The sequence below is a fragment of the Aotus nancymaae genome, unplaced genomic scaffold (assembly GCF_030222135.1).
Source record: "Aotus nancymaae isolate 86718 unplaced genomic scaffold, 86718_ANA_hifiasm-v0.15.2.pri h1tg000046l, whole genome shotgun sequence".
NCBI classification, from domain to species: domain Eukaryota; kingdom Metazoa; phylum Chordata; class Mammalia; order Primates; family Aotidae; genus Aotus; species Aotus nancymaae.
The window spans coordinates 20589988-20612789 of record NW_026988460.1 but is presented as its reverse complement, the minus strand read 5'-3'; the positions used below and the strand labels follow the sequence as shown (position 1 = coordinate 20612789).

At 50.7% G+C, this 22802-nt stretch overlaps 2 protein-coding genes across 4 annotated transcripts; one reads left to right on the top strand and one right to left on the bottom strand.

Moving 5' to 3' along the window:
* The first annotated feature begins 818 nt into the window (after positions 1-818).
* On the top strand, positions 819-14619 carry CAMK1 (calcium/calmodulin dependent protein kinase I). The gene is made up of 12 exons (XM_012471560.3): positions 819-967; positions 2521-2635; positions 5032-5163; positions 8372-8446; positions 8538-8676; positions 10016-10142; positions 10244-10319; positions 11076-11188; positions 12063-12141; positions 12237-12324; positions 14117-14234; positions 14342-14619. Exons 2-12 carry the CDS (start codon positions 2553-2555, stop codon positions 14422-14424), a joined length of 1113 nt encoding a protein of 370 aa, XP_012326983.1. The 5' UTR covers positions 819-967; positions 2521-2552; the 3' UTR covers positions 14425-14619.
* OGG1 (8-oxoguanine DNA glycosylase) lies at positions 5162-22450 on the bottom strand. Of its 3 annotated transcripts, none has more exons than XM_064361973.1 (8): positions 22404-22450; positions 21782-22281; positions 21003-21250; positions 20239-20418; positions 17677-17858; positions 15348-15498; positions 15157-15206; positions 5162-7585 (listed from the first exon to the last, which is right to left on the bottom strand). In XM_064361973.1, the coding sequence occupies exons 2-8, from the start codon at positions 21916-21918 to the stop codon at positions 7463-7465; spliced, it is 1071 nt and encodes a 356-aa protein (XP_064218043.1). In that variant the 5' UTR covers positions 21919-22281; positions 22404-22450; the 3' UTR covers positions 5162-7462. The 3 variants fall into 3 exon arrangements, with proteins under 3 accessions (XP_064218043.1, XP_012326998.2, XP_012327007.2); XM_012471575.3 differs by lacking the exon at positions 5162-7585 and adding an exon at positions 12489-14904 and having other exon boundaries at positions 22404-22444; XM_012471584.3 differs by lacking the exons at positions 5162-7585; positions 15157-15206; positions 15348-15498; positions 22404-22450 and having other exon boundaries at positions 17786-17858; positions 20231-20418; positions 21782-22251.
* Positions 22451-22802: the final 352 nt, after the last annotated feature.

Below are 22802 nucleotides of genomic sequence, written 5' to 3'. Positions count from 1 at the left end.
CAGAACTGGTCTGAAAGAAAACCACCAGGCCACAGGACGAGTTTGGCCGGCCTCTAGCCTCAGACAGACGGGGTTGGAATCCTGCTTTGCTTCCGACCACCTGCTGATTTGAAAATCCTCTCTCTGGGCCTCAGTTGTCCCCGCTGTGAAATGGATCGCTGCTGAAGACCAAGGGCGGGAAGCGTCTAGCAGGAGATCTCTGACCAGAACCAGAGAGGTGGCCTCCACCCGCGCCCCTTCCCCAGCCCTGGAGCGGCGCCTCGCCTCCCAATCCCGGGTCCCTCCGCCGCAGACTCCTCCTCCACTGACATCAGAGCCGCAGGCGGGCGGAGAGAGCCGGCGGAGCGAGCCGGCGGAGCCGAGCCTCAACCCCAGCGAGAGAACGGGCGGGCGGCCAGGCGCTCAGCGGTGCGGACCGCGGCCGGAGCTCGGCGCCAGCCACCGCGGGCCTCCCAGCCAGCCCCGCGGCGGGGCAGCTGCAGGTACAGCCTAGCCCCCTACTCCTGCACCCCTGGGCTCTGCGGAGGGGCGGCGGGAGCCCTCAGTCTCTGGGTATCCTTCCCCAAGGAGTGGCCACTGGGCACTCTCCCGGGCAGGCTGGACCCTGAGGGGCAGAGCTGGGCCTTTCTCCCCTCCCTCTGCCCCAGGCCCAGCAAGTGCCAGGTGGGCCCATGGGACACTGAGTGGGTAATAGAGGAGGGGGCTTGAGTGAGCGCCTTCAGCTGGCCTGACAGTGGAAGGGCGTGGGCATTTGGAGGTATCCATGGGGTGGGGGTGGGGGGCTTGTGGAGTGTACTAATGTCTTAGGACAGTCGTGTGAGTCATACATGGGTGGGGGATCTGGGAATGCGCGTGTTTTTTTGTTAGAGCGGTATCCATGTGTTGTGTGTGCTGATATTTGGCTCTAAGGGTCTCAAGTCAGAGTTGCGGGGGTGTAGAATTGTGTACTGAGGATATTTGGAGTTAGGTGTGTACGGAGTTGGGGTTTGGTTTGGAATATTGGAACTTCCAGGGGATGGGGTACAGGAGCTGGAGGGTGTAGGGTATGTCTGGTATATGAGGGTGTGTGTGTGTCTGGGTGTCATCTTGTGCAGGTGTGGGTGGATGTGTGTTTTGGGGTGGAAGAGGGAGCTGGGTGAGGGATGTCTGGATAGACAAGCAGGTGCTCTAGTGTAAGGCTGTCTGGAGCAGTGTGTGGTGTAGACACGTGTGCTGATGTCTGAGAGTATATGTGTGGTCATAGGATCTGGATACAAGGTGTACTGGATCTAGGAGGCAGGTGTTTGAGTTTAGGGCTGTGGAGGGGGCTTGGTGTGGGTGTCTGCTACAGGGACGTTTGTGGATCTGTGAGGGTTGTATTTGCTAGGTCTCCAGGTCTGTCTCTACATCTTACGCTCAAGTCTCCTTTCCTAGAAGTTTCTGTCCCTGGGATGAGTGGCCAGGGTCCCCTGGGAACAAGGTCCTGTTCCAGGAGTCGAATCTCACACCAGAGGCTCTAGTCAGGACACCTGCTCCTCATTCTCCCTTAGAGGAAAAGAGAGAAGGAAAGTGCTCTCCCTGAGGTCACGAAGCATGCTGGGCTCTGTTTTGGCCTCATCCTCTGTGGATGGATTGAGAGGCTGTATTCTCTGAATGGGGCCCATTCTGGCTTCATATTGGAAGGATCAACCAAGGGCATTCCATGGCCTTTACCCTCAGCAAGCTTAGCTGGGGGGCCCTAGGCCGGCTGTCATTTGGGCCTCTGGACCCAGCCTCTACCCAGCTCCAACCTCAGTCTCCCCATTCTTCATCTGATAAATGGGAGAGAACTCCCACCCTCTCCTGCTGGATAAGACAGATCTCAGCAGGGAAGGGCCAGGCTGGATAGGATGAGATGGGGCCAGTAAGGGACAGAGTGGATAGGACCATTTCTCAGGTTCCCGGAACCCAGATGGGGAGTCAGGAGGGAGAGGTCTGGGGAGCTCCAGCTGTGGCTGTTGTTGCTGTGGTAACAGTGCAGAAAGAGCTATTTAAAAATGTGGCTGAGATATTGCTGGAAGCCCAGGCTGCTGAAAACGTGATTTCCAAGAGGTCAGGGGGTGGGTGGGAGGAGGAGGGCAAGGAGACACTCCAGCAATCTCCAGAGTGGGGTGGAGACATCATTAGTTCTAGGGATAAGGGGATCCTCCAGGCTTCTACTAGCTGCTCTGGGGGTTTATCTGTTGTACTGCCAGAGGTCAGGGTATCCCTGGGTGCTTGGATTTGGAGAGGGGGAAAACTGGGAAGTGAACTAGAATAAATGAATGAATGAATGCATGACTTGGTTAAATAAAGAATTTTGCTGCCACCATGAAAGGTTTTTCTCTAGGCATGAGAATTTGCCGAATGTTGAATAAACAAATGAATGTTTGTTGAATGATTTTGTCAAGTGGATGAATCTAGGATGAATAAATGCAGGTTGAATGACTGAATGAGCCTGCAGCAAATTTCCAGACAGAAGACTGGGCTCTACTGGATCTCCTCCTTCCATTCTCCTTGCAGGAGCCCTGGCTGTGGCCAGGGGGCAGTGGGCCATGCCGGGGGCAGTGGAAGGCCCCAGGTGGAAGCAGGCGGAGGACATTAGGGACATTTACGACTTCAGAGATGTTCTGGGCACGTGAGTCCAGGGCAGGGCAGGATCGGGTGCTGGATGGCTGGGGGAGGCTGAGTCTAGGGTGGTGCTTCCTCTGGTCAATTAATGCTTCCTGTTTCCCACAGCCTAGGCTCTGTGGCAGCACTGCCTAGGGTCTAAACTGTCCCCAGCTTTTCACTTCTGGATGACAGTGGGTGGGACATGGGTTGCTCTTCCAATAGCCCTGGGTCCTTGAAAAAAAAGAAGTTGGGAGAATGGAGGTGCCAGTCAGTCCATCTAACTTGCTGCCAACAGCTGGGTGTTCTGGCCTAGGTTTGGGAACTGAGGCTGGGGATGGCTCTGTTCTTGGTGCTGGGAATGCAGAAATAACTCAAACCTGGTCTCTGCCCTTCAAGTTGATCCCAGACATGTGCAGGAGACAGACCCAAAGAAAATGACCACAGGGTGTGCGCTGTGCTCCAATTAAGGTTGGGATTGAGGGCTTTGGGGAGCCCAGAGAGAGCTATGCCTTCTGCCTGAGGGAAAACTTCCTGGAGAATGGGGCACTGGAGCTGGGGAATGAAGGATGGGTAGGTGTGCACTTGTCAGAGAAGAAGAAGGGCATTACAGCCAGAAGGAATAGCATAAACAAAGGCCTATAGAGGCATGCTTCGTGTGAAAAGAGGTAGAGAGTAGTGGAGCTTAAAATCAGAGGCTCACCAGGCATGATGGCTCACGCATGTAATCCCAGCACTTTGGGAGGCTGAGGTGGACGGATCACGAGGTCAGGAGATCGAAACCATCCTGGCTAACACGTTGAAACCCCGTCTCTACTAAGAATACAAAAAACTAACCAGACGTGGTGATGTGTGCCTGTAGTCCCAGCTACTTAGGAGGCTGAGACAGGAGAATCACTTGAACCTGGCAGGTGGAGGTTGCAACGAGCCAAGATCAGGCCACTGCACTCCAGCCTGGGTGACAGAGCAAGACTCTATCTCAAAATAAGTAAATAAGTAAATAAATAAATAATAAAATAACATCAGAGGCTGGGGGGAGAGTGGAAAAAGAGGCTGGAGATGAAAGTGAGACAGTTTGTGTAGCATCTTGGAAGCCAGGCCAGGGAGGCTAGATATTGTCCCATAGGCCACAGGGAGACATTTAAGACTTTTTGGCAGATGTGCAATTCAGGATAGTCACTCTGGCCACAGATTGGAGGGTAAATTGGAGAAGGACAGGACTGGAAACCAGTGGTGAGTTTACTACAGTAACTACCCCTAAGGATTGAAATTTCACCGTGAGAGATGCTTTTCTTTGACTTGACTTCTTATTCTCCCAGAGAAACAAACAGATGTGGAAAGAATACCCTAGAAAATCCACCTTAATCAGTTAACTCTAGTTAAATGAGTTTATTTGTTCCTTTTTAAGAGCTTGTTCTAAAGCACTGCTGTTTTTTTTTTTTTTTAAGATGGAGTCTTGCTCTGTCTCCCAGGCTAGAGTGCAGTGGCGCGATCTCAGCTCATTGCAACCTCTGTCTCCTGGGTTCAAGCAATTCTCCACTGCACCTGGCTAATTTTTGTATTTTTAGTAGAGACAGGGTTTCACCATATTGACCAGGCTGGGCTTGAACTTCTGACCTCGTGATCCACCTGCCTCTGCCTCCCAAAATGCTGGGATTACAGGTGTGAGCCACCATGCCCAGCCAGTACTGCTTCTTAAAGTTCAATGAGCATACAAATCACCTGAGGATTTTGTTAAACTGTGGATTCTGGTTTAGTAAATCTGGGACAAGGCCTAAGGTTTTGCTTTTCTTTTCTTTTCTTTTTTCTTTTTTTTTTTTTTTTTTTTTTTTTTTTTGACATAGGATCCAAAGCAGTAGAGATTTTGCATTTCTAAAAAAGTTCCCAGGTGATGCTGAGGGTTCTTTAAGGTTCTGGGTGTTAAATTATCCATGACTCAAATTAGCAGAAAAAGGGATGAATCAACTGCACACATAATCAAAAAGCTGAGGGGTAGACTTCAGGCAAGGCTGGATCCAGAGGCCCACATAATGTTATCAGGAAATATCTTTGACCATTTCTCAGGTTGGACTTCCTCTGTGTTGATTTCATTCCCAAGCAGGCTCTCCCCAAGTGGTGGAAAAGATGATCGCCATTAGCTCCAGGCTTACATGGTACCAGCTCAGCAGGAGCTCCATTCTCAAAGTGCCAAGTAACCTGGCTTACATCACGTGACCAATTACTGTGGTTAGGGGAGAGACTACTTTGACTGACCAGGCCTGGGTCATGTGACCTCTTCTGGAACCAGGGGATGGTTGAGTGACTGGGGAGGGTCATCCACATCCTTGATCCAGCAGTGGTCACAGAACCCATAGGGGATGGAGGAGAGGCTGGAGGGAAGCTGCAGTTCCAGTTCTTCACCTTGTGAATCCCCTCTCCCCATAGGGGAGCCTTCTCGGAGGTGATCCTGGCAGAAGATAAGAGGACACAGAAGCTGGTGGCCATCAAATGCATCGCCAAGAAGGCCCTGGAGGGCAAGGAAGGCAGCATGGAGAATGAGATTGCTGTCCTGCACAAGTGCGTGGGCCAAAGCCTTTCCCTGCCCCAAGTTGACCCTGTCTTGGCCCTCCCACCCTCCTCCTTCCCTGCTTTGGAAAAATCATTTAAACTTTGTAAGCCTCAAATTGCTCATTTATAAAATGGGGATCACAATTTCCACTTGGCAGGGTTGCGGGGAATATCAGAGGTCCTTTATATCAAGGACCTGGCACACAGCTAACATGACATATGTGATGGAGATGCCAGTGCTTAGTAACAGGGGTTTAACTGTTCAATCAGGTGTAAAGATCCATCCTGAACATGGCTTGAACCCATATATCTCAGTTGGTTTTGTCTCTGGACCTACTCAACTTTCCCTCACATATTAAAGCCACTCAGCAAGTTTAAAAATGCCTGTCTGCTGACCCCTTGACTAAATCCACAACCAACTGTTCTTTGAATTGCTCATGCTGATGTGAAACCTCCTGTCTTCACTGGAAAACTTATAGAGAATCACTTCCAATCTCTCCCTTGAGCTTCCAGCCACCCTGGGCAGATCTTTTTTTCGAGTTGGAGTCTCACTCTGTCCCCCTGGCTGGAGCGCAGTGGCACAATCTTGGTTTACTACAACCTCTGCCTCTCGGGTTCAAGCAATTCTCCTGCCTCAGCCTGAATAGTAGCTGGAATTACAGGCACCCGCCACCATATGAAAAAAATTTTCATATTTTTAGTAGAGATGGGGTTTCGCTGTTGGCCAGGCTGGTCTCGAACTCCTGACTTCAGGTGATCCACCCGCCTTGGCCTCCCAAAGTGCTGGGATTACAGGCATGAGCCACCACTCCCAGTCCCTGGACAGAGCATTTCTAATGAGACCCAGAGAGGACAAGGGACTTGTATACAGTCACATGACAAGTCTGTGGCACAGCTGAGCCTTCCTCATCATCAAGATCAATTACTGCCTGACCAGCTTGAAGAAACCCCATCTCCACTAAAAATACAAAATTAGCCAGGCATGGTGGCACATGCCTGTAATCCCATCTACTCAGGAGGCTGAGGCAGGAGAATCATTTGAATCCAGAAGGCAGAGGTTGCGGTGAGCCAAGATCGCGCCATTCATTGCACTCTAGGCTGGGCAACAAGAGCGAAACTCCATCTCCAAAAAAAAAAAAAAAAGATCAATTACCATTATTGGTTCACTTATGAATATTTACTCCGTGCTTGGCACTGCCAAGCACCTTACCTGCATTATCTCACATGATCCTCACCCCAACACTTTGAGGGAAGTACTACCATTGGCTTTATTTTATAGGTGAAGAAACTGAGGCTCAGAGAGGTTACATTAAATCTAGCACCTACCCTGTACCAGGTGCTGGAGGAACACTGGCCATCAAGACAAAGCCTCTGGATTCAGGGAGCTTATGTCTGGTGGGGGAGGCTGATAAATGTGTAAACACAGAACCCCCCCCGCCTTTTTTTTTGAGACAAAGTCTCACTCTGTCGCCTAGGTTGGAGTTTAGTGGCGTGATCTTGGCTCACTGCAACCTCCTGCTTCAGCCTCCCGAGTAGCTGGGATTACAGGTGTCCATCACTACGCCCAACTAATTTTTCTGTATTTTTAGTAGAGACAGGGTTTCACCATGTTGGCCAGGCTGCTCTCAAACTCCTGACCTCATGATTCGCCCACCTCAGCCCCTCAAAGTGTTGGGATTACAGGCGTGAGCCACTGCGAGAGTTTCACTCTGTTGCCCAGGCTGGAGTGCAATGATGTGATCTCGGCTCACTTCAACCTCCGTTTCCCAGGTTCAAGCAATTGTCTTGCCTCAGCCTCCCCAGTAGCTGGGATTATAGGCATGTGCCACCATGCCTGGCTAATTTTTGTATTTTTAGTAGAGACGAGGTGTCACCATGTTGGCCAAGCTGGTCTGGAGCTCCTGACCTCAAGTGATCCTCCTGGCTTGGCCTCCCAAAGTGCTGTGATTACAGGTGTGAGCCACCGCCTGGCCAGAAAACTCTTAAGAAGCATATATCAGGCGGGGTGCAGTGGCTCATGCCTGTAATCCCAGCACTTTGGGAGGACAAGGCAGGAGGATTGTTTAAGCCCAGAATTCGACACTGACCTGGGCAACATGATGAAACCCTGTCTCTACCAAAAAATACAAAAATTAGCTAGGCATGGTGGTACGTGCCTGTAGACCCAGCTACTCAGGGGGCTGAGATGGGAGCATCACCTGAGCCCAGGAGGTAAAGGTTTTAGTGAGCTGTGATTGTGCCACTGCACTCCAGCCTAGGCGACAGAGTGAGACCCTGTCTCAAAAAAAAAAAAAAAAAGAGTCATATATCATCTGAGCACAGTGGTGAGCCTGCTGGTACCAGCTACTTGACAGAAGAGGATCACTTGAGCCCAGCAGTTCGTGGTCGCAGAGCCACTGCACTTCAGCCTAGACAACACAGGAAACTCCATCTGTTGAAAAAAAAAAAAAAAGTCGTATTATTGATCATTGTGATGAAGTGAAAAGTCCTGCACCCAAATAGCAAAATGTGACAGAGGCAGGATTTGGACCCAGGTCTGTGTGTGCCAGAGCCTAGTGTCTATCCCTCTGCTCTCTCACCTTCCAAGAAAAGATAATCAAGCATGGTAAGCCAGCTTTTCCCTTTGGGGCCTAGATCCTTGGTTTGTCCTACATAGGTTTGCAGGCAGTGTGTGTGTGTGTCGGGAGAGGTGCAGTGCGAGCTGTCCTGAGCTCTAAACCACTTTTTTTTTTTTGAGAAAAAGTCCCACTCTGTCGCCCAGGCTGGAGTGCAATGGCACCATCTCAGCTCACTGCAACCTCCACCTCACGAGTTCAAGCCATTTTCCTGCCTCAGCCTCCTGAGTAGCTGGGATTACAGGTGCATACCACCACACCCAGCTCATTTTTGTATTTTTAGTAGAGACAGGGTTTCAACATGTTGGTCAGGCTGGTCTCGAACTCCTGACCTCGTGATCTGCCCTCCTTGGCCTTCCAAAGTGCTGAGATTACAGGTGTGAGCCACCACGCCCGACCCATTTTTTTTAAGGGTGTCACTCTGTTGTTCAGGCTGGAGTATCGAGTACAGTGGCTATTCACAGGTGCAATCATAACAGATTGCAGCATCGAACTGCTGGGCCCAAGCGATCCTCCTGCCTCAGCCTCCCAAGTTCCCAAGTAGCTTGGACTACAGGTGCATACCACTATGCCTGGCTAAACCACCTCATTTCTCCTTTCAGGATCAAGCACCCCAACATTGTAGCCCTAGATGACATCTATGAGAGTGGGGGCCACCTTTACCTCATCATGCAGCTGTGAGTGGCCCCACCTCTGCCCCCCACCCCTAACACACCTCTCTCTGCTGTCTCAACCCTCTTGGCCAGACTGCCCTATCCCCTGTTGCAGGGTGTCGGGTGGGGAGCTGTTTGATCGTATTGTGGAAAAAGGCTTCTACACAGAGCGGGACGCCAGCTGCCTCATCTTCCAGGTGCTGGATGCTGTGAAGTACCTGCATGACCTGGGCATTGTACACCGGGATCTCAAGGTGAGGCTCGATGGGGTGTGGTGGGCTGGGGTACCCAGAGGCAGGGCCTTTGCAAACCCCAAACTGTCTGAGCTTGGACAACTTTCACCCCCTAACTGAGCCTTGGATTTCCATCTACAAGGTGGCTCTTGTAACCCTTAAACTGCCTCCTCCCATTCTAGTCCAGATACTCAAAGGAACACAAAAGTGAACTGTGCTAGTATTTTATCCAAATAAAATTTTATGTCTTTTTCTGATTAAAAAACAAAACAAAACTCACCAGGCATGGTGGCTTACACCTGTAATCCCAGCACTTCGGGAGGCAAGACAGGTGGATCACTTAAGGTGAGGAGTTCGAGACCAGCCTGGCCAACATGGTGAACCGCCCCCAACTCTACCAAAAATACAAAAATTGGCCAGGTGTGGTGGTAGGTGCCTGTAATCCAAGCTACTTGGGAGGCTGAGGCAGGAGAGTCACTTGAACCTGGGAGGCGGAGGTTACAGTGAACGAAGATTGCACCATTGCACTCCAGCCTGGGTGACAGAGTGAGACTCCGTTTCAAAAAAAATCCTATTCCCCTTTTGTAGAAAACTTCGATGGGACAGCAAAGCATAAAGAAAAAAGCCAGAGGCTGGGCACGGTGGCTCATGCCTGTAATTCCAGCACTTCGGGAGGCCGAGGCAGGCGGATCACGAGGCTGAGGCAGGAGAATCACTTGCACCCAGGAGGCAGAGGTTGCAGTAAGCCGAGATTGCACCACTGCACTCCAGCCTGGGCGAAAGAGCAAGATTCAGTTTCAAAAAGAAAAAGAAAAAGGCCAGAAATCCCTGAAATCCTACTCCTCAAAAATAGCGATGGGGCTCACATTTAGCAGTCCATCTCAATCCAGTCTAGAAGGGCACTGGGGCTTGAATTCTGGCCCTGCTACTCCCTAACTATGGGTTCTTGGGCAAGTCACTTTGCCTCTGAAGGCATCAGTTTCTTCATCTGTAAAATGGGATTATTCAGACTGGCTTGGCAGAAATGTGGTGAGGATGACATGAAATCAAGCACTAATCCAGGGTCTGGCATACAGTAGGCACTCAAAAATTTCTACAGTAGGCACTCAAAAATTTCTTTAGGGCTTTATGGTGCACACCTGAGGTTTATAGAAAGTTCTCTCTCACACTTTCTTGGCCCTTGTCCTTCCTGGAATTTTTGGGCTTCTTGAGAACTTCCTTGATTTTCTTATGGCAGCCATGAAGCCACAGTGGCTTTTGGGGGATCCATTATTTCTCAGAAGGTGCTTGAAGAGGCAGAAGGTTCTACTGGCCTCTAACCGTCTCTGATTGCCCCTTCCCTTCCCTCCTGCCCTCCAAGCCAGAGAATCTGCTGTACTACAGCCTGGATGAAGACTCCAAAATCATGATCTCCGACTTTGGCCTCTCCAAGATGGAGGACCCAGGCAGTGTGCTCTCCACCGCCTGTGGAACTCCAGGATACGTGGGTGCGGAGGGCCCTGGGCTAGGGCTGTGGTGGTGGTGGTGGGGGGGAACCAGGAACTGAATGACAGAGATTTGTCACCACCATGTCCTCTTCCCTCCATAGCCCCTGAGGTCCTGGCCCAGAAGCCCTACAGCAAGGCTGTGGATTGCTGGTCCATAGGTGTCATTGCCTACATCCTGTAAGTGGGGCTTGGCCATGGTAGGCTGTGGCTCCAGAGTTGTCCTCTCACACCTGCTTTCCTCTCTTCCTCCCTTTGCTATTCCTTCCTTCCTCCCTCCCTCCCCTTCTTTCCCTTTCTTTCTTCCTTCTACCAATCAATTACTAATATTACTTCATTCAGTAGATACTATGTTTTAGGCACTGTGCCAAGCACTGGGGATTTAGCAGAGAACAAACCAGACAAAGTGCCTGCCCTCAGGGAGCTTTCTTTCTAGTAGGGAAGACAGCCAATCAACAAGTAAATAAATCTACAAAATAATGTCAGGAGATAAAAATAAATGCTGTGTAGTGACACATGGCTATGAAAAAAAATCGTAATAAATAAATAAATATACGCTGTGGAGAGAAACCAAGCAGGGATAGGGAGATGGGGATGATGCCATTTCAGTAGGGAGGTCAGGGAAGGGCTCGCTGTGGAGGTGATGTCTGAGTGGTGAGGGACCAGACATTCAAGGTGTGGGGAAAGAGTGGCGTAGGGAGAGGCAATGGCAAGTGCAAAGGCCCTTGAGGAGGGCAAGATGGCAACACATTCAAGGAATAGAAAGGACAATGTAGCTAGAAGGGGAGTGAGCAGGCAGGCAGGGCTGTGTAGAGTTTCCATGGGGAACTCCTTCCTGTGGGTCCTGGCTGACCCCTGGGATTGCCCCAGCGCTCCACCCTGGAGCCAATGGGTGCACCTGAAAGTGGAAACGAGGATGAGTTTCTCCCTGCCCAGGCTCTGCGGTTACCCCCCCTTCTATGACGAGAATGATGCCAAACTCTTTGAACAGATTTTGAAGGCCGAGTACGAGTTTGACTCTCCTTACTGGGACGACATCTCTGACTCTGGTATTTGGGGCTTTTCCCTTTTCCCTGGGCCCTGCCTCTGGTCCTTCCCTCACCTGCTTTGGGGGCGGTCTCCCTCCTGCCTTCCTTCTGTCCGATTCTCCAGCGCCCCACTGAGAAACCAGACACCCCAACCCGGGCACTTCCCTCTGCTTGGCTCCTAGAGTGAGAAACTTTAGGCATTCATTCATTCAATCTTCAAACATAGTCTATTTGAAACTTTTCCCCTACTGACTTCTAATGCCTAAACCACCACCATAAACATTATCATCCCTCCTTTTGTGCCCCCTATTAAGAAGCAAACCTGTGAAGCTACTATCAATTGTTTATGCATGGGTGTAAATACACTGAGATTACTCAAGAACAAGTTTTTCTTTTTTATTTCTTTTTTTCTTTTTTTGAGACAAAGTGTCACTCTGTCACCCAGGCTGGAGTGCAGTGGCACGATCTTGGCTCACTGCAACCTCCACCTCCTGGGTTCAAGCAGTTCTCCGCCTGTGTCCCGAGTAGCTGGGACTATGGGTGCACACCATCACGCCTGGCTAATTTTTGTATTTTTAGTAGAGATGGAGTTTTACCATATTGGTCAGGCTGGTCTCAAACTCCTGATCTCAGGAGATCCACCTGCCTTGGCCTCTCCACTGTGCCTGGCCAAGAACAAATTTTTCTTAAGAGAGAAAGGAAAGAGCTGGAATGCTTGGGGTGGGGTGGGAGGGTTTGAAAAAGAGCACAGGTAGGGTAGGGCAGGGCACGGACTGATCTGGCCTCTTTGTCTTGTTTTGATGCCAGGCCAGACCTGAGGGAGTGGGTATGATCTTGGGGGGTCCACAGGCACTACCATACCATCACTGTCTTTGCTTTTGTCTTGGGGGTTTAGCCAAAGATTTCATCCGGCACTTGATGGAGAAGGACCCAGAGAAAAGATTCACCTGTGAGCAGGCCTTGCAGCACCCATGGTGAGAATTCACACAAGCTGTGAGCTGAGTGGGATCTGGGGCCCCCAGGTCTGCCTCTGCCCTCATAGGCAACCCATCACATAACCTCATTCTAGGATTGCAGGCGATACGGCTCTAGATAAGAATATCCACCAGTCGGTGAGTGAGCAGATCAAGAAGAACTTTGCTAAGAGCAAGTGGAAGGTGAGTCTGTATCCCTAGTTCTGGTCCCAGCCTCCCCAGGACTCCTCCCCATCCCTACCCATGCTCAGCTTGCACAGCACCTAGCACCAAGCTAGTCATACAGTAACTGCCTAGGGATCCTTACTGAAGAACTTCATTCTTTCAACAAACACTCCCAATATCTTCCCTTTTCTAGAGAGGTTCCCTCACCTCCAAGTCTTGAGGGAGAAGCTATAATTCTTCAGGAGGCATCTGATTCAGCCTATGGGGTCCGGGAAAGATCATAAATGTGGTGATGACCTGACAGAGCTGTCAGTGAAGTAGGAATCAGCCAGGCATAGTGGAATAATGTCTGCAGCCATTCATGGTAGTGCCAGTGCTAAGCCTGGCCAGACATGAGGGCCTGAGGGGACTGAGAGGCAGGAGCCCAGGTTGGAGAGGCAGATAGGGACCAGGCCTCTTAGGGCCTCAGATGCCACAGAGGAGCACCAACTTGATCCTGAGGGCACCGAGAAGCCCCAGCAGAATCTTAGGCAAGAATCTGCTGCATAGAAACAGCTCTCAGGGCTGGGCAAGGTGGCTCATGCCTATAATCCCAGCAGTTTGAGAGGCCGAGGTGGGCAGATCACCTGAGGTCAGGAGCTTGAGACCAGCCTGGCCAACATGGTGAAACCCTGTCTCTACTAAAAACACAAAAATTAGCCGCACATGGTTGTACGTGCCTGTAATCCCAGCTGCTCGGGAGGCTGAGGCAGAATTACTTGAACCTGGGAGGTGGTGGTTGCAGTGAGCCGAGATCATACCACTGCAATCCAGCCTGGGTGACAAAGTGAGACTCCCTCTCAAAAAAAAGAAAGAGCTCTCAGGATGCAGAGAATGGCATGGAGTAAAGACTGGGTGACCCATTAGGAGGCTGTGAGAGAGATACGGGCAGGAGAGGTTAAAGGTTTGGATCACAGTAGTAGCAGCACAGGTGGAGAACAACGGTTGATCCAGGGGTCATTTAGGAGGTGGAACTAAGATGTGATGATGGAATGGATGTTGGGGGAAGGAGATGTCAAGGGCTGGCCCAAGCTTGTGGTTGGGAACAGAGTGGACAGTGGTATCATGACTGAGATGGTAATCACAGGGACAGAAACATGTCTTGGAGGCATGGTTTTAGTTTTAGACATGGTGAATTTGAGGGGTGTGTGGGACAGCTAGGTGGACATGTTGACTAGAAACACACACACACACCTGGGCAAGTTACTTCAGCTTTCTGTGCCTCAGTTTGCTTCTTTAAAAATGGTGATATTAATTAGCTGGGTGTGGTGGTGTGTGTCTGTAATCTCAGCTGCTCAGGAGGCTGAGGCAGGAGAACTGCTTGAACCTGGGAGGTAGAAGTTGCACTGAGCCGAGATCATGCCACTGCATGCCAGCCTGGGCAACAGAGTGAGACTACGTCTCAAAAAAAAAAAGAAAAAGGAAATGGTGATATTAATAGTACATACCTCAAAGACTTGTGAAGATTAAGTGAATTACTATGTAAAGTGCTTAGCGCAGTAGCTGACATACAGTGCTATATAGTGTTTGCTATTACATATTAATATGAATTAGAGTTATGTGTCTATTTTTATGTATATACATACATTTAACATATGTGCATGTGTGTATAAATATATAATAAAGCCTTGTAGAGGTTTTTGAGGGGCTTTCGGGGAATCAATAAAATAACATCTGAATGAAAATAACAGAACAATCACAAGAATCCCACGGCATCCCTGCCCCATGACTTTTGACTCTCTCAAAAGTCCCTTCTTCCCTCTGCCTACAGCAAGCCTTCAATGCCACGGCTGTGGTGCGGCACATGAGGAAGCTGCAGCTGGGCACCAGCCAGGAGGGGCAGGGGCAGACGGCAAGCCACGGGGAGCTGCTAACACCAGCGGCTGGGGGTGAGGAGCAGGCTCTGCAGAAGGGCATGGGTGGTTCACGAAGAGGCACCTGGGCTGGAGGGGAGGGCCTGCCCCTGCGGCCAACTCTGTTCTTTCTTCCCATGCAGGGCCGGCAGCTGGTTGCTGCTGTCGAGACTGCTGCGTGGAGCCGGGCCCAGAACTGTCCCCCACACTGCCCCGCCAGCTCTAGGGCCCTGGACCTCGGGTCAGGATCCCCTAAGTGGGAGGGCTTGAGGGCAGCCTGCTCCCCTTCCCTCCCTAAACTGGGAGTTTCCCTGCCCTGTCCCCTCCTCACCTACTTCCCCAGCATTCCTCACTGTATTTTCCATACAAATGTTTCTATTTTATTGTTCCTTCTTGTAATAAAGGGAAGAAGATAAAACCATCGTTGCCTCTGTTTCCTCAAATAGCCCCCACCCTACCTTGTTGTGCAAACTGACTGCTTGATTTGGGGGTACCTGGCCCTTGAGGTAGTTGCAGGGAGGCCCCTCCCCAACATGAGACTGGGTAGGGATAGGGAGACGAAGTGGGGAATGGAGAGGAAGGTGCTTGGGGAATTCCTTTGTCCAGGGCGCCCCATCTAGTCTTCCGGCCCTTTGGAACCCCTTCTGCGCTTTGCTGGTGCCTCCTGAGCACGGCGGGATTGACACAGGTCAGCACTGAACAGCACCTGTAGGAGGGTGGAGTCTGTGTGGGGAGGAGGGTACACTGCCGTCGGGGCTGGTGGGACTAGTGACAGTGTTGGGAGGTGGAAGAGTCCATGGGGAACAGGGCCAAAGGCAACGAGAGTCCACTGGGGTTGGGACGGCTGGCTGGAGAGGGCCACCTGGGGTGGTGGTGGTGGAAGAGTCCACTGGGTTAGGGCTAGAGGAGAAGTCCTATGGGGTCTGGGCTGGAGAAGGGGAAACCTAGGTATACTCACTGCTTGTGCCCAGCCAGCATAAGGTCCCCACAGGCTCCGGAAAAAGTTTCCTAAATCAGAAATGATAAGGCTGTTATCTGACCCCTTGTGTGACCCATCAACAGAGGCAGGGTCTGAGGGAGAGGTGACTAAGAGAAGTTTCTACCATCCCAGCCCACTGCCAGCCCCTGCAGCCCACTTTCTCTCCTCACCCAGTTCCTTGTTGGTCTGGGGGCTTGGGCCCTTTGCCTGGGATGTGGTAGGGTGCCAGCTGTAGTCACGTTGGGCAATCTGCCACATGTGGACATCCACAGGCACAGCCTGGGGCTTGTCTAGGGCCATCAGGCAGATGCAGTCAGCCACCTTTGACAGACACAGAATGAGTCCTTGAGGAAGAAGGGCAGCATCCGGCCAGCATCTTGCTTATAGCCCCAAAGCCAGCTGCTTTCTCTTTCACTCTGGGGTTACTATTGTTCTATATTCTCAATCAATAAATACTATCTATGAATACACTTTGTTTTTAGAGATGGAGTCTTGCTTTGTTGCCCAGGATGGAGTGCACTGGTGCAATCTTGGCTCTCTGCAACCTCTGCCTCCCAGGTTCAAGCAATTCTCCTGTCTCAGCCTCCCACTACATGTGGCTAATTTTTGTATTTTTAGTAGAGACAGGGTTTCACCATGTTGGCCAACTTGGTCTCGAACTCCGACCTCAAGTGATCCACCTACCTCGCCTTCCCAAAATGCTGGGATTACAGGCGTGAGCCACCATGCCCAGCCTATGAATACACTAAAATAGCTGTAAAAAAAAAGCTGGTACTGGGTGAACACCTATGTGGGCCAGGTTCTTATCATAACCTGGGAAGATGGTATTACCCCACCCATTTTACAGACAAGAAAACTGAGGCTCTGAAAGGTGAAGTGACCTGGCCAAAGTCACATGGCTGAGAATAGGCAGAACCAAGATTTAATGTTAGGTTATAGTGCAGTCCATCAAAAAAATTCTTTAAGCAAAAATTAATTTCTTAAACTACAGAGAAGTGTAAAGAGAAAAAAAAAAGGTTCGTGTGGTGGCTCATGCTTGTAATCCCAGCACTTTGGGAGGCCGAGGCGGGCAGATCATGAGGTCAGGAGATCAAGACCATCCTGGCCAACATGAAACCACATCTCTACTAAAAATACAAAAATTAGCTGGATGTGGTGGCATGTGCCTGTAATCCCAGCTACTTGGGAGGCTGAGGCAGGAGAATTGCTTGAACCTGGGAGGTTGCAGTGAGCCGAATCTAGCCTGGCAACAAAGCAAGACTCCGTCTCAAAAAAAAAAGACAAATGCCTAATTTCCAATCATTTTATTGCCAGTTAACCCTATTGACATCAAACAAAAAGTTTTGTCAAATGTAATTTTATGAAAGGAACAAAATGTGGCCAGGAGCACTGGCTCATGCCTATAATTCCAGCACTTTGGGAGGCCAAAGCAGGAACACTATTTGAGGCAAGAGTTTAAGACCAGCCTAGGAGGCCAGGCGCGGTGGCTCACGCCTATAATCCCAGCACTTTGGGAGGCCGGCCAGGTGGATCACGAGGTCAAGAGATCGAGACCATCCTGGTCAACAAGGTGAAACCCCGTCTCTACTAAAAATACAAAAAAAATTAGCTGGGCGTGGTGGTGCGCGCCTGTAATCCCAGCTACTCAGGATGCTGAGGCAGGAGAATTGCTTGAACCCAGGAGGCGGAGGTTGCGGTGAGCTGAGATCGTGCCATCGCACTCCAGTCTGGGTAACAACAGCGAAACTCTGCCTCAAAAAAAAAAAAGAAAGAAAAAAAAAAAGACCGGCCTAGGCAACATTGTAAGAGCCTGTTTCTATAAAAAAAAAGAAAAAAAAAAACCCTGAAAAGGAGAAAAATCTTCCCATTTGTCTCCCCAAAGGAAACTACTATTTAGCTTCCTGCAATTTCCTTCTAGAAATTTCTGCATATATATAGAGCCATATATGTGTTACATCTGAAGAAATGGTCTTTCTAGAAATTCATTCAAAGGGCTATATCCTTTCCACTCTTTCTGCACTCTGCTTTTTTCTCTCATAAAACATCTACTGGCCGGGCATGGTGGCTCACGCCTGTAATCCTAGCACTTTGGGAGGCTGAGGTGGGCGGATCACCTGAGGTCAGGAGTTTGAGACCAGCCTAACATGGAGAAACCCAGTCTCTACTAAAAATACAAAATTAGCTGGGTGTAGTGGCGCATGCCTCTAATCCCAGCTACTTTGGAGGCTGAGACAGGAGAATCACTTGAACCGGGAGGCGGTGGTTGCAGTGAGCCAAGATTGCATCATTGCACTCCAGCTTGGGCAACAAGAGTGAAACTCGGTCTCAAAAAAAAAAAAAACGAAAAAAACAAACAACAAAAAACACATCTACTTATATCCTTTCTCCTTCCTGCTCTACCTCGGAAAGCTGAGCCTGTACCCAGCTCCCAGGCTTGGCTCATTTCCTGCTCTCTTCTCAGTGTCAGTGGAGAGGGCAGCTCCTACCCCGAGGCCTTACCTTGGTGCCCACTCCGGGCAGGGTGCAGAGGGCCTTGTGGGCCTCCTCATAGGAGGCCTCTCGTAGCTGCTGCAGCCAGGCTAGCCCACCCTGTTCTTCCAGGATGGCTCGGGCACTGGCACTCACGTAGCGGGCACGGTAGCCCAGGCCCAGCTTCCTGAGGTGAGCCTCCACATCTGGCCCTGTGAGGAGTGAGGAGAGCAGGCATCAGGCATCTTCAAGTTCTTCCTGTCCTTGGGCTGGTATGTGAGTGCTCTACCTCACAGGAGTGCTTTTCCCAGGTACTCCTCCCACCTCCCCACGCTCTATGGGATAGTGGACACTTTTATGTGCAAGGGAAAATAAGGCATGGGTTTTGTCCTTCTACAAATGTTTTCTGAGCACCTACTATGAATTGGCCACTGGTCTAGTCCAGGTCTAGTCCAGGGACTAGGAGCCCAGGTCTAGTCCAGGGACCGAGGACTTGCTGCCCTGGAGGAGCTCCCCAACTGAGTTCCTTAACCTTTCCAAAAAAGTGTTCACACTCGTCGTCTAAAAAAATAACCACAATCTAGCAACAGCTTCTATGATCAAGTGCTGGGCAACAAGCACTGGCAACATGCTTCAGATACATTATCATGCTTAGGTTTTCCAAGAACCCCACAGACAGTACTGCTGTTTTTCCATTTTACAGGTAGAGAAAATGAGGGCTTACAAGAGGTTAACTTACTTAAGAAAGGACAAGGTGGAGATAAGATCTTGCACTTAGGTCTGGGACACCAACATCTGTGCTTTTTCTTTTCTTTTCTTTTTTTGAGACAGGGTCTCGCTCTGTCACCCAGGCTGGAATGCAGTGGCATGATCTCAGTTCACTGCAGCCTCGACCTCCTAGGTTCAAGCGATCCTCCCACCTCAGCCTCCCGAGTAGCTGAAACTACAGGCTTGTACCACCATGCCTGCCTAATTTTATTTATTTTTTATAGAGAAGAAGTCTCACTATGTTGCCCAGGCTGGTCTCAAGCCATCCTCCTGCCTTGGCCTCTCAAAGTGCTGAAACTACAGGCATGAGCTACCACACCTGGCTAATGCCAGTGCTCTTAACCCATTACACTACACTGCCTCATGATTGCTTTATTCACCTCCCAAACCCTTCTAGATAGAAACTGTTATTCCCATTCTACGAACAAGCTCAGAGAAGCCTGGAGAGGTGAATGACTTTCTTGAGGTCTTATGACTGACTAAGCCAGGAGCTGAGACTCAAGAATAGGTTTCTTTTTGTTTCTTTGTTTGAGATGGAGTCTGGCTCTGTTACCAGACTGAAGTACAGTGGCATGATCTTGGTTCACTGCAGCCTCCTGCTCCCAGGTTCAAGCAATTCTCCTGCCTCACCCTCCTGAGTAGCTGGGATTACAGGTACCTTCCACCACACCCAGCTAATTTTTGTATTTTTTTTTTTTTTTTTGGAGACGGAGTTTCGCTCTTGTTACCCAGGCTGGAGTGCGATGGTGCGATCTCGGCTCACCGCAACCTCCGCCTCCTGGGTTCAGGCAATTCACTTGCCTCAGCCTCCTGAGTAGCTGGGATTACAGGCATGTGCCACCCTGCCCAGCTAATTTTTTGTATTTTTTTAGTAGAGACGGGGTTTCACCATGTTGACCAGGATGGTCTCGATCTCTTGACCTCGTGATCCACCTGCCTCGGCCTCCCAAAGTGCTGGGATTACAGGCGTGAGCCACCGCGCCTGGCCAATTTTTGTATTTTTAGTAGAGATGGGGTTTTACCATGTTGGCCAGGCTGGTCTTGAACTCCTGACCTTAGATGATCTGCCTGCCTCAACCTGCCAAAATATAGGGATTACAGGCATGAGCCACCACGCCTGGCCAGGAATGGGTTTCTAAGCACCAAAAACATTCTCCTTTTTTGAGGCAAGCTGTCTCTTTGCCATGCAGTTCCCAAGTACTTGTCCTAGTTTGGTTCTCACATCTGCCAACCGAAACACTTGTCTCTATAAAATATTTGTCTTACAGGGCTGCTGTGAAGAACACAGGTGTTCTTGGATGCAAAACTGTCCTGTTCACTACAATGATACCAGCTTGAATTATACATATACTTCCTGTGTGCCAAATACTGTGTTAGGTCCGGTATGTATATTCCTCATGACAACTCCAATAATAGCATAGGTAGGTGCCATTATTATTCCATTTCAAAGATGAAGAAACTTTAGTACAAAGATGCTAAATAATGTGCCCAAGCGAAAGCTGGGGTTCAGAACCAGGCATGGGCCTGTCCCCAGAATGCATGCTTTTAAGCCCAAACTACTGTACATTGTACACAGATGTATTTCTGATGAGGCATTGAACCCATTGGGCAAAAAGCACAGACCAGTGAGGTGCTGACATTTTAGGGATGCATAGGGAGGATGAGTAACTGGGGCTGATCAGACCAGGCAGGGCAGTTCTGGATGGGGGAAATGTTTGGGAAATGTTTACCATCTCAGGAAGCCTTGAGATGGTAACCAGGGGAGAAATGAACAGATCCTGAAAGCTGATGGAGGGCCTAGGGACAGGGGACCTACCTACTCACCAGCCAGAGCCTGCAGGCTGGGGAAGCCATGGTAGGTGATATCATCAAGCTCGATGAGCCGAGGTCCAAAGGCCTGGCACAGCCGCTCCACCATACTAGTGATGCGGGCAATATTGTTGTTGGAGGAACAGATAAAAGAGAAAAGGCACTCGATGGGGTCTTGTCGCAGCAGTCGCACACCTGGAGATCAGAAATGCAGGGGGTAAGAGAGATACCTGCTGTTGGGTGTGACCTCTTCCCACTCACAGGCAAGATCCTAGGTACCAAAGCTCCAGGGGGATCCCAGGAGAATGATGGTCAGCACTGTTGTTATGAAAAGTAACACCAGACCTCTCATTCCTCACAGCATCTTGTGAGGGCTGAGTTACCATCCCATTCCACAAATAAAGAGGCCACAATGTAAGCTCCATGAGGACTGGCATTTGGGTCCGTTTTGTTCATGGGTGTATCCCCAGTCACACAGCAGATACTTTGTATATATTTACAGCATGAATGAAGTCACTTGCCCTAGGTCTCACTCACAACCAGGAATGGGCTCAAAATCCTTGTCACTTCACTGTGGTGATTAGCAGGATAATAATAATGGTAATACTAATTACCATGTGCCTGGCATTATTCTGAGCACTTTGTATGTGTTAGCTCCTTAAATCCTCATAAAAGCCTATGAAGTAGATAAAATCCCCACTTTACAGCTGGTAAAACTGAGTCATAGAGAAGTAACTTATGTCCAAGAACCCTAGCCTCAGCCCAGGTCCTGTACTTACCTTGGAATTTCTGAGCCACCTCTTGGAAGTGGGAGTCCACAGAACCCCAGTGGTGATACAGTTGAGCCAGGGTGACATCTAGCTGGAAGTACTTGCACACAGCCTCCAGCTCATCTGGTGTGGGCCTGCCAGCCCGGCTCTTGTCTCCTCGGTACACGGTGCAGTGGAGCTGCTCCTCAGTCTGAGTTAGCGTCCATACTTGATCCGCTAGTACACCACTCCAGTGTGCAGGGCTTTGCTCCCTCCACCTGAGCCCCAGGCACACAACAGCCCTGGCACTTAATTTCCCTTCTTGCGCCCTTTGGGGTCCCTCCCATCCTACAACCGCTCCAGGTACAAAACTGATGTACTAATTGCAAAGTAAAAATGCTATCTTCCAGCCTGGGCAACATGGCGAAACCTCACCTCTACAAAAAATACAAAAATTTAGCCGGGCATGGCACACACCTGCAGTCCCAGCTACTGGGGAGGCTGAGCCCGGGGGGTCGAGGCTGCAATGAGCCTCTCTGCACTCCAGCTTGGGCGATAGAGTGAAACCCTGTCTCAAAAAAAGAAAAAGAAGTGCTATTATCTTCTACATCGGTTATACCGCTTGATCCTTACAATATCACTGCACAGACATATTAAAGGTAACAGGCTAGCCACCCTTGCTTGTTTCCTCTTTTATACCCCGGGGTTTCTTCCATCACCCCCCAAATTCCTTTGTACCCCATGCCGGGTAGAGCTGAGGCGGCAGGAGCCAGTTCCAGCGGACGGACCTCCCAGGTGCAGTCACTCACCGGAAGGACTGTCCAGAAGGCAGAACCACGTCCAGGCGCAGCTCAGAGCGAGGGCACGGGATGGAGGCCCACAGAGCAGGGGCGGAGGCTAGAGTACGATGCCCCAAGCGCCCGGGCAGAATACCGCGGGCCGGCATTTCCACAGCAGGCGCCGTCCCCTAATGGTCCCGCCCACTCAGAACCGACCTAGTCCCCGCCCAAAAATCCCGCCCAGACAAGGACCACGCCCCTTAAGGCCTCACCCACAGGGTCCTCTTTAACAACCTCCCCTATTTCACTTATTCCTCCACCTCCGGCAGGCCCCGCCCTTTGCGAGTTACGGAAGCCCCGCTTCCTGACCCAATCCTCCGGCTTTCCTGAGGTGCAGGGCCCGCCCCCTCCTTTCGACGCGTCGTCTCCCGCCCCCACAGACTCTGGGCGCTCAGAGCTGTGTTCTTCTGGGTTCTCCAGGGGCCGCCTCGCCACCACCGGAAGTAGGGCTCACGCACCGCTTATTTGACCTAGAGGTAGCCAATCCGAGGAGGAGGTGGGAGACGCCAATGAGAAATCGGGGTGGGCGGGCCGTTCCGAAGCGCCCGCGCAGTTGGCGCGGACTGGGCTGCCTGCCCGCTATTGGCCTTACCTCCTCCGGGATTGTCTGCACTCGGGGCACTAACGAGTTCCATCCCGGCGCCCCTCGGTTCCTCAGGGCTGTCCGTTCTCAGAGCCATGTCCTTCCCTAGCCCATCCTCAGAGAGCCGTTCTCCCCCGAGACTCTCCAGTCTCCGGGGTTCGCCCTCCTTGGGCCGCCTCCCTCAAACCCTGTCTTCACAAAGAACCGGAGCGAACACAACTCCGGCCCCACAGCCCTCGGGAAGTATCTCTGGAGTATTCTTCAGTGCCCGCCCGCTAAGCTCATCCCCTTCAAGCCCTTTAGACGTCCTCTGAGACCTCAGGACATCAGAGGCGTCCCTCGGATTGTCCCGCCTGCTGCCACAGCTGCTGCCTGCCTTCCTGGGCATTCCTTCCATACTCCCATCTG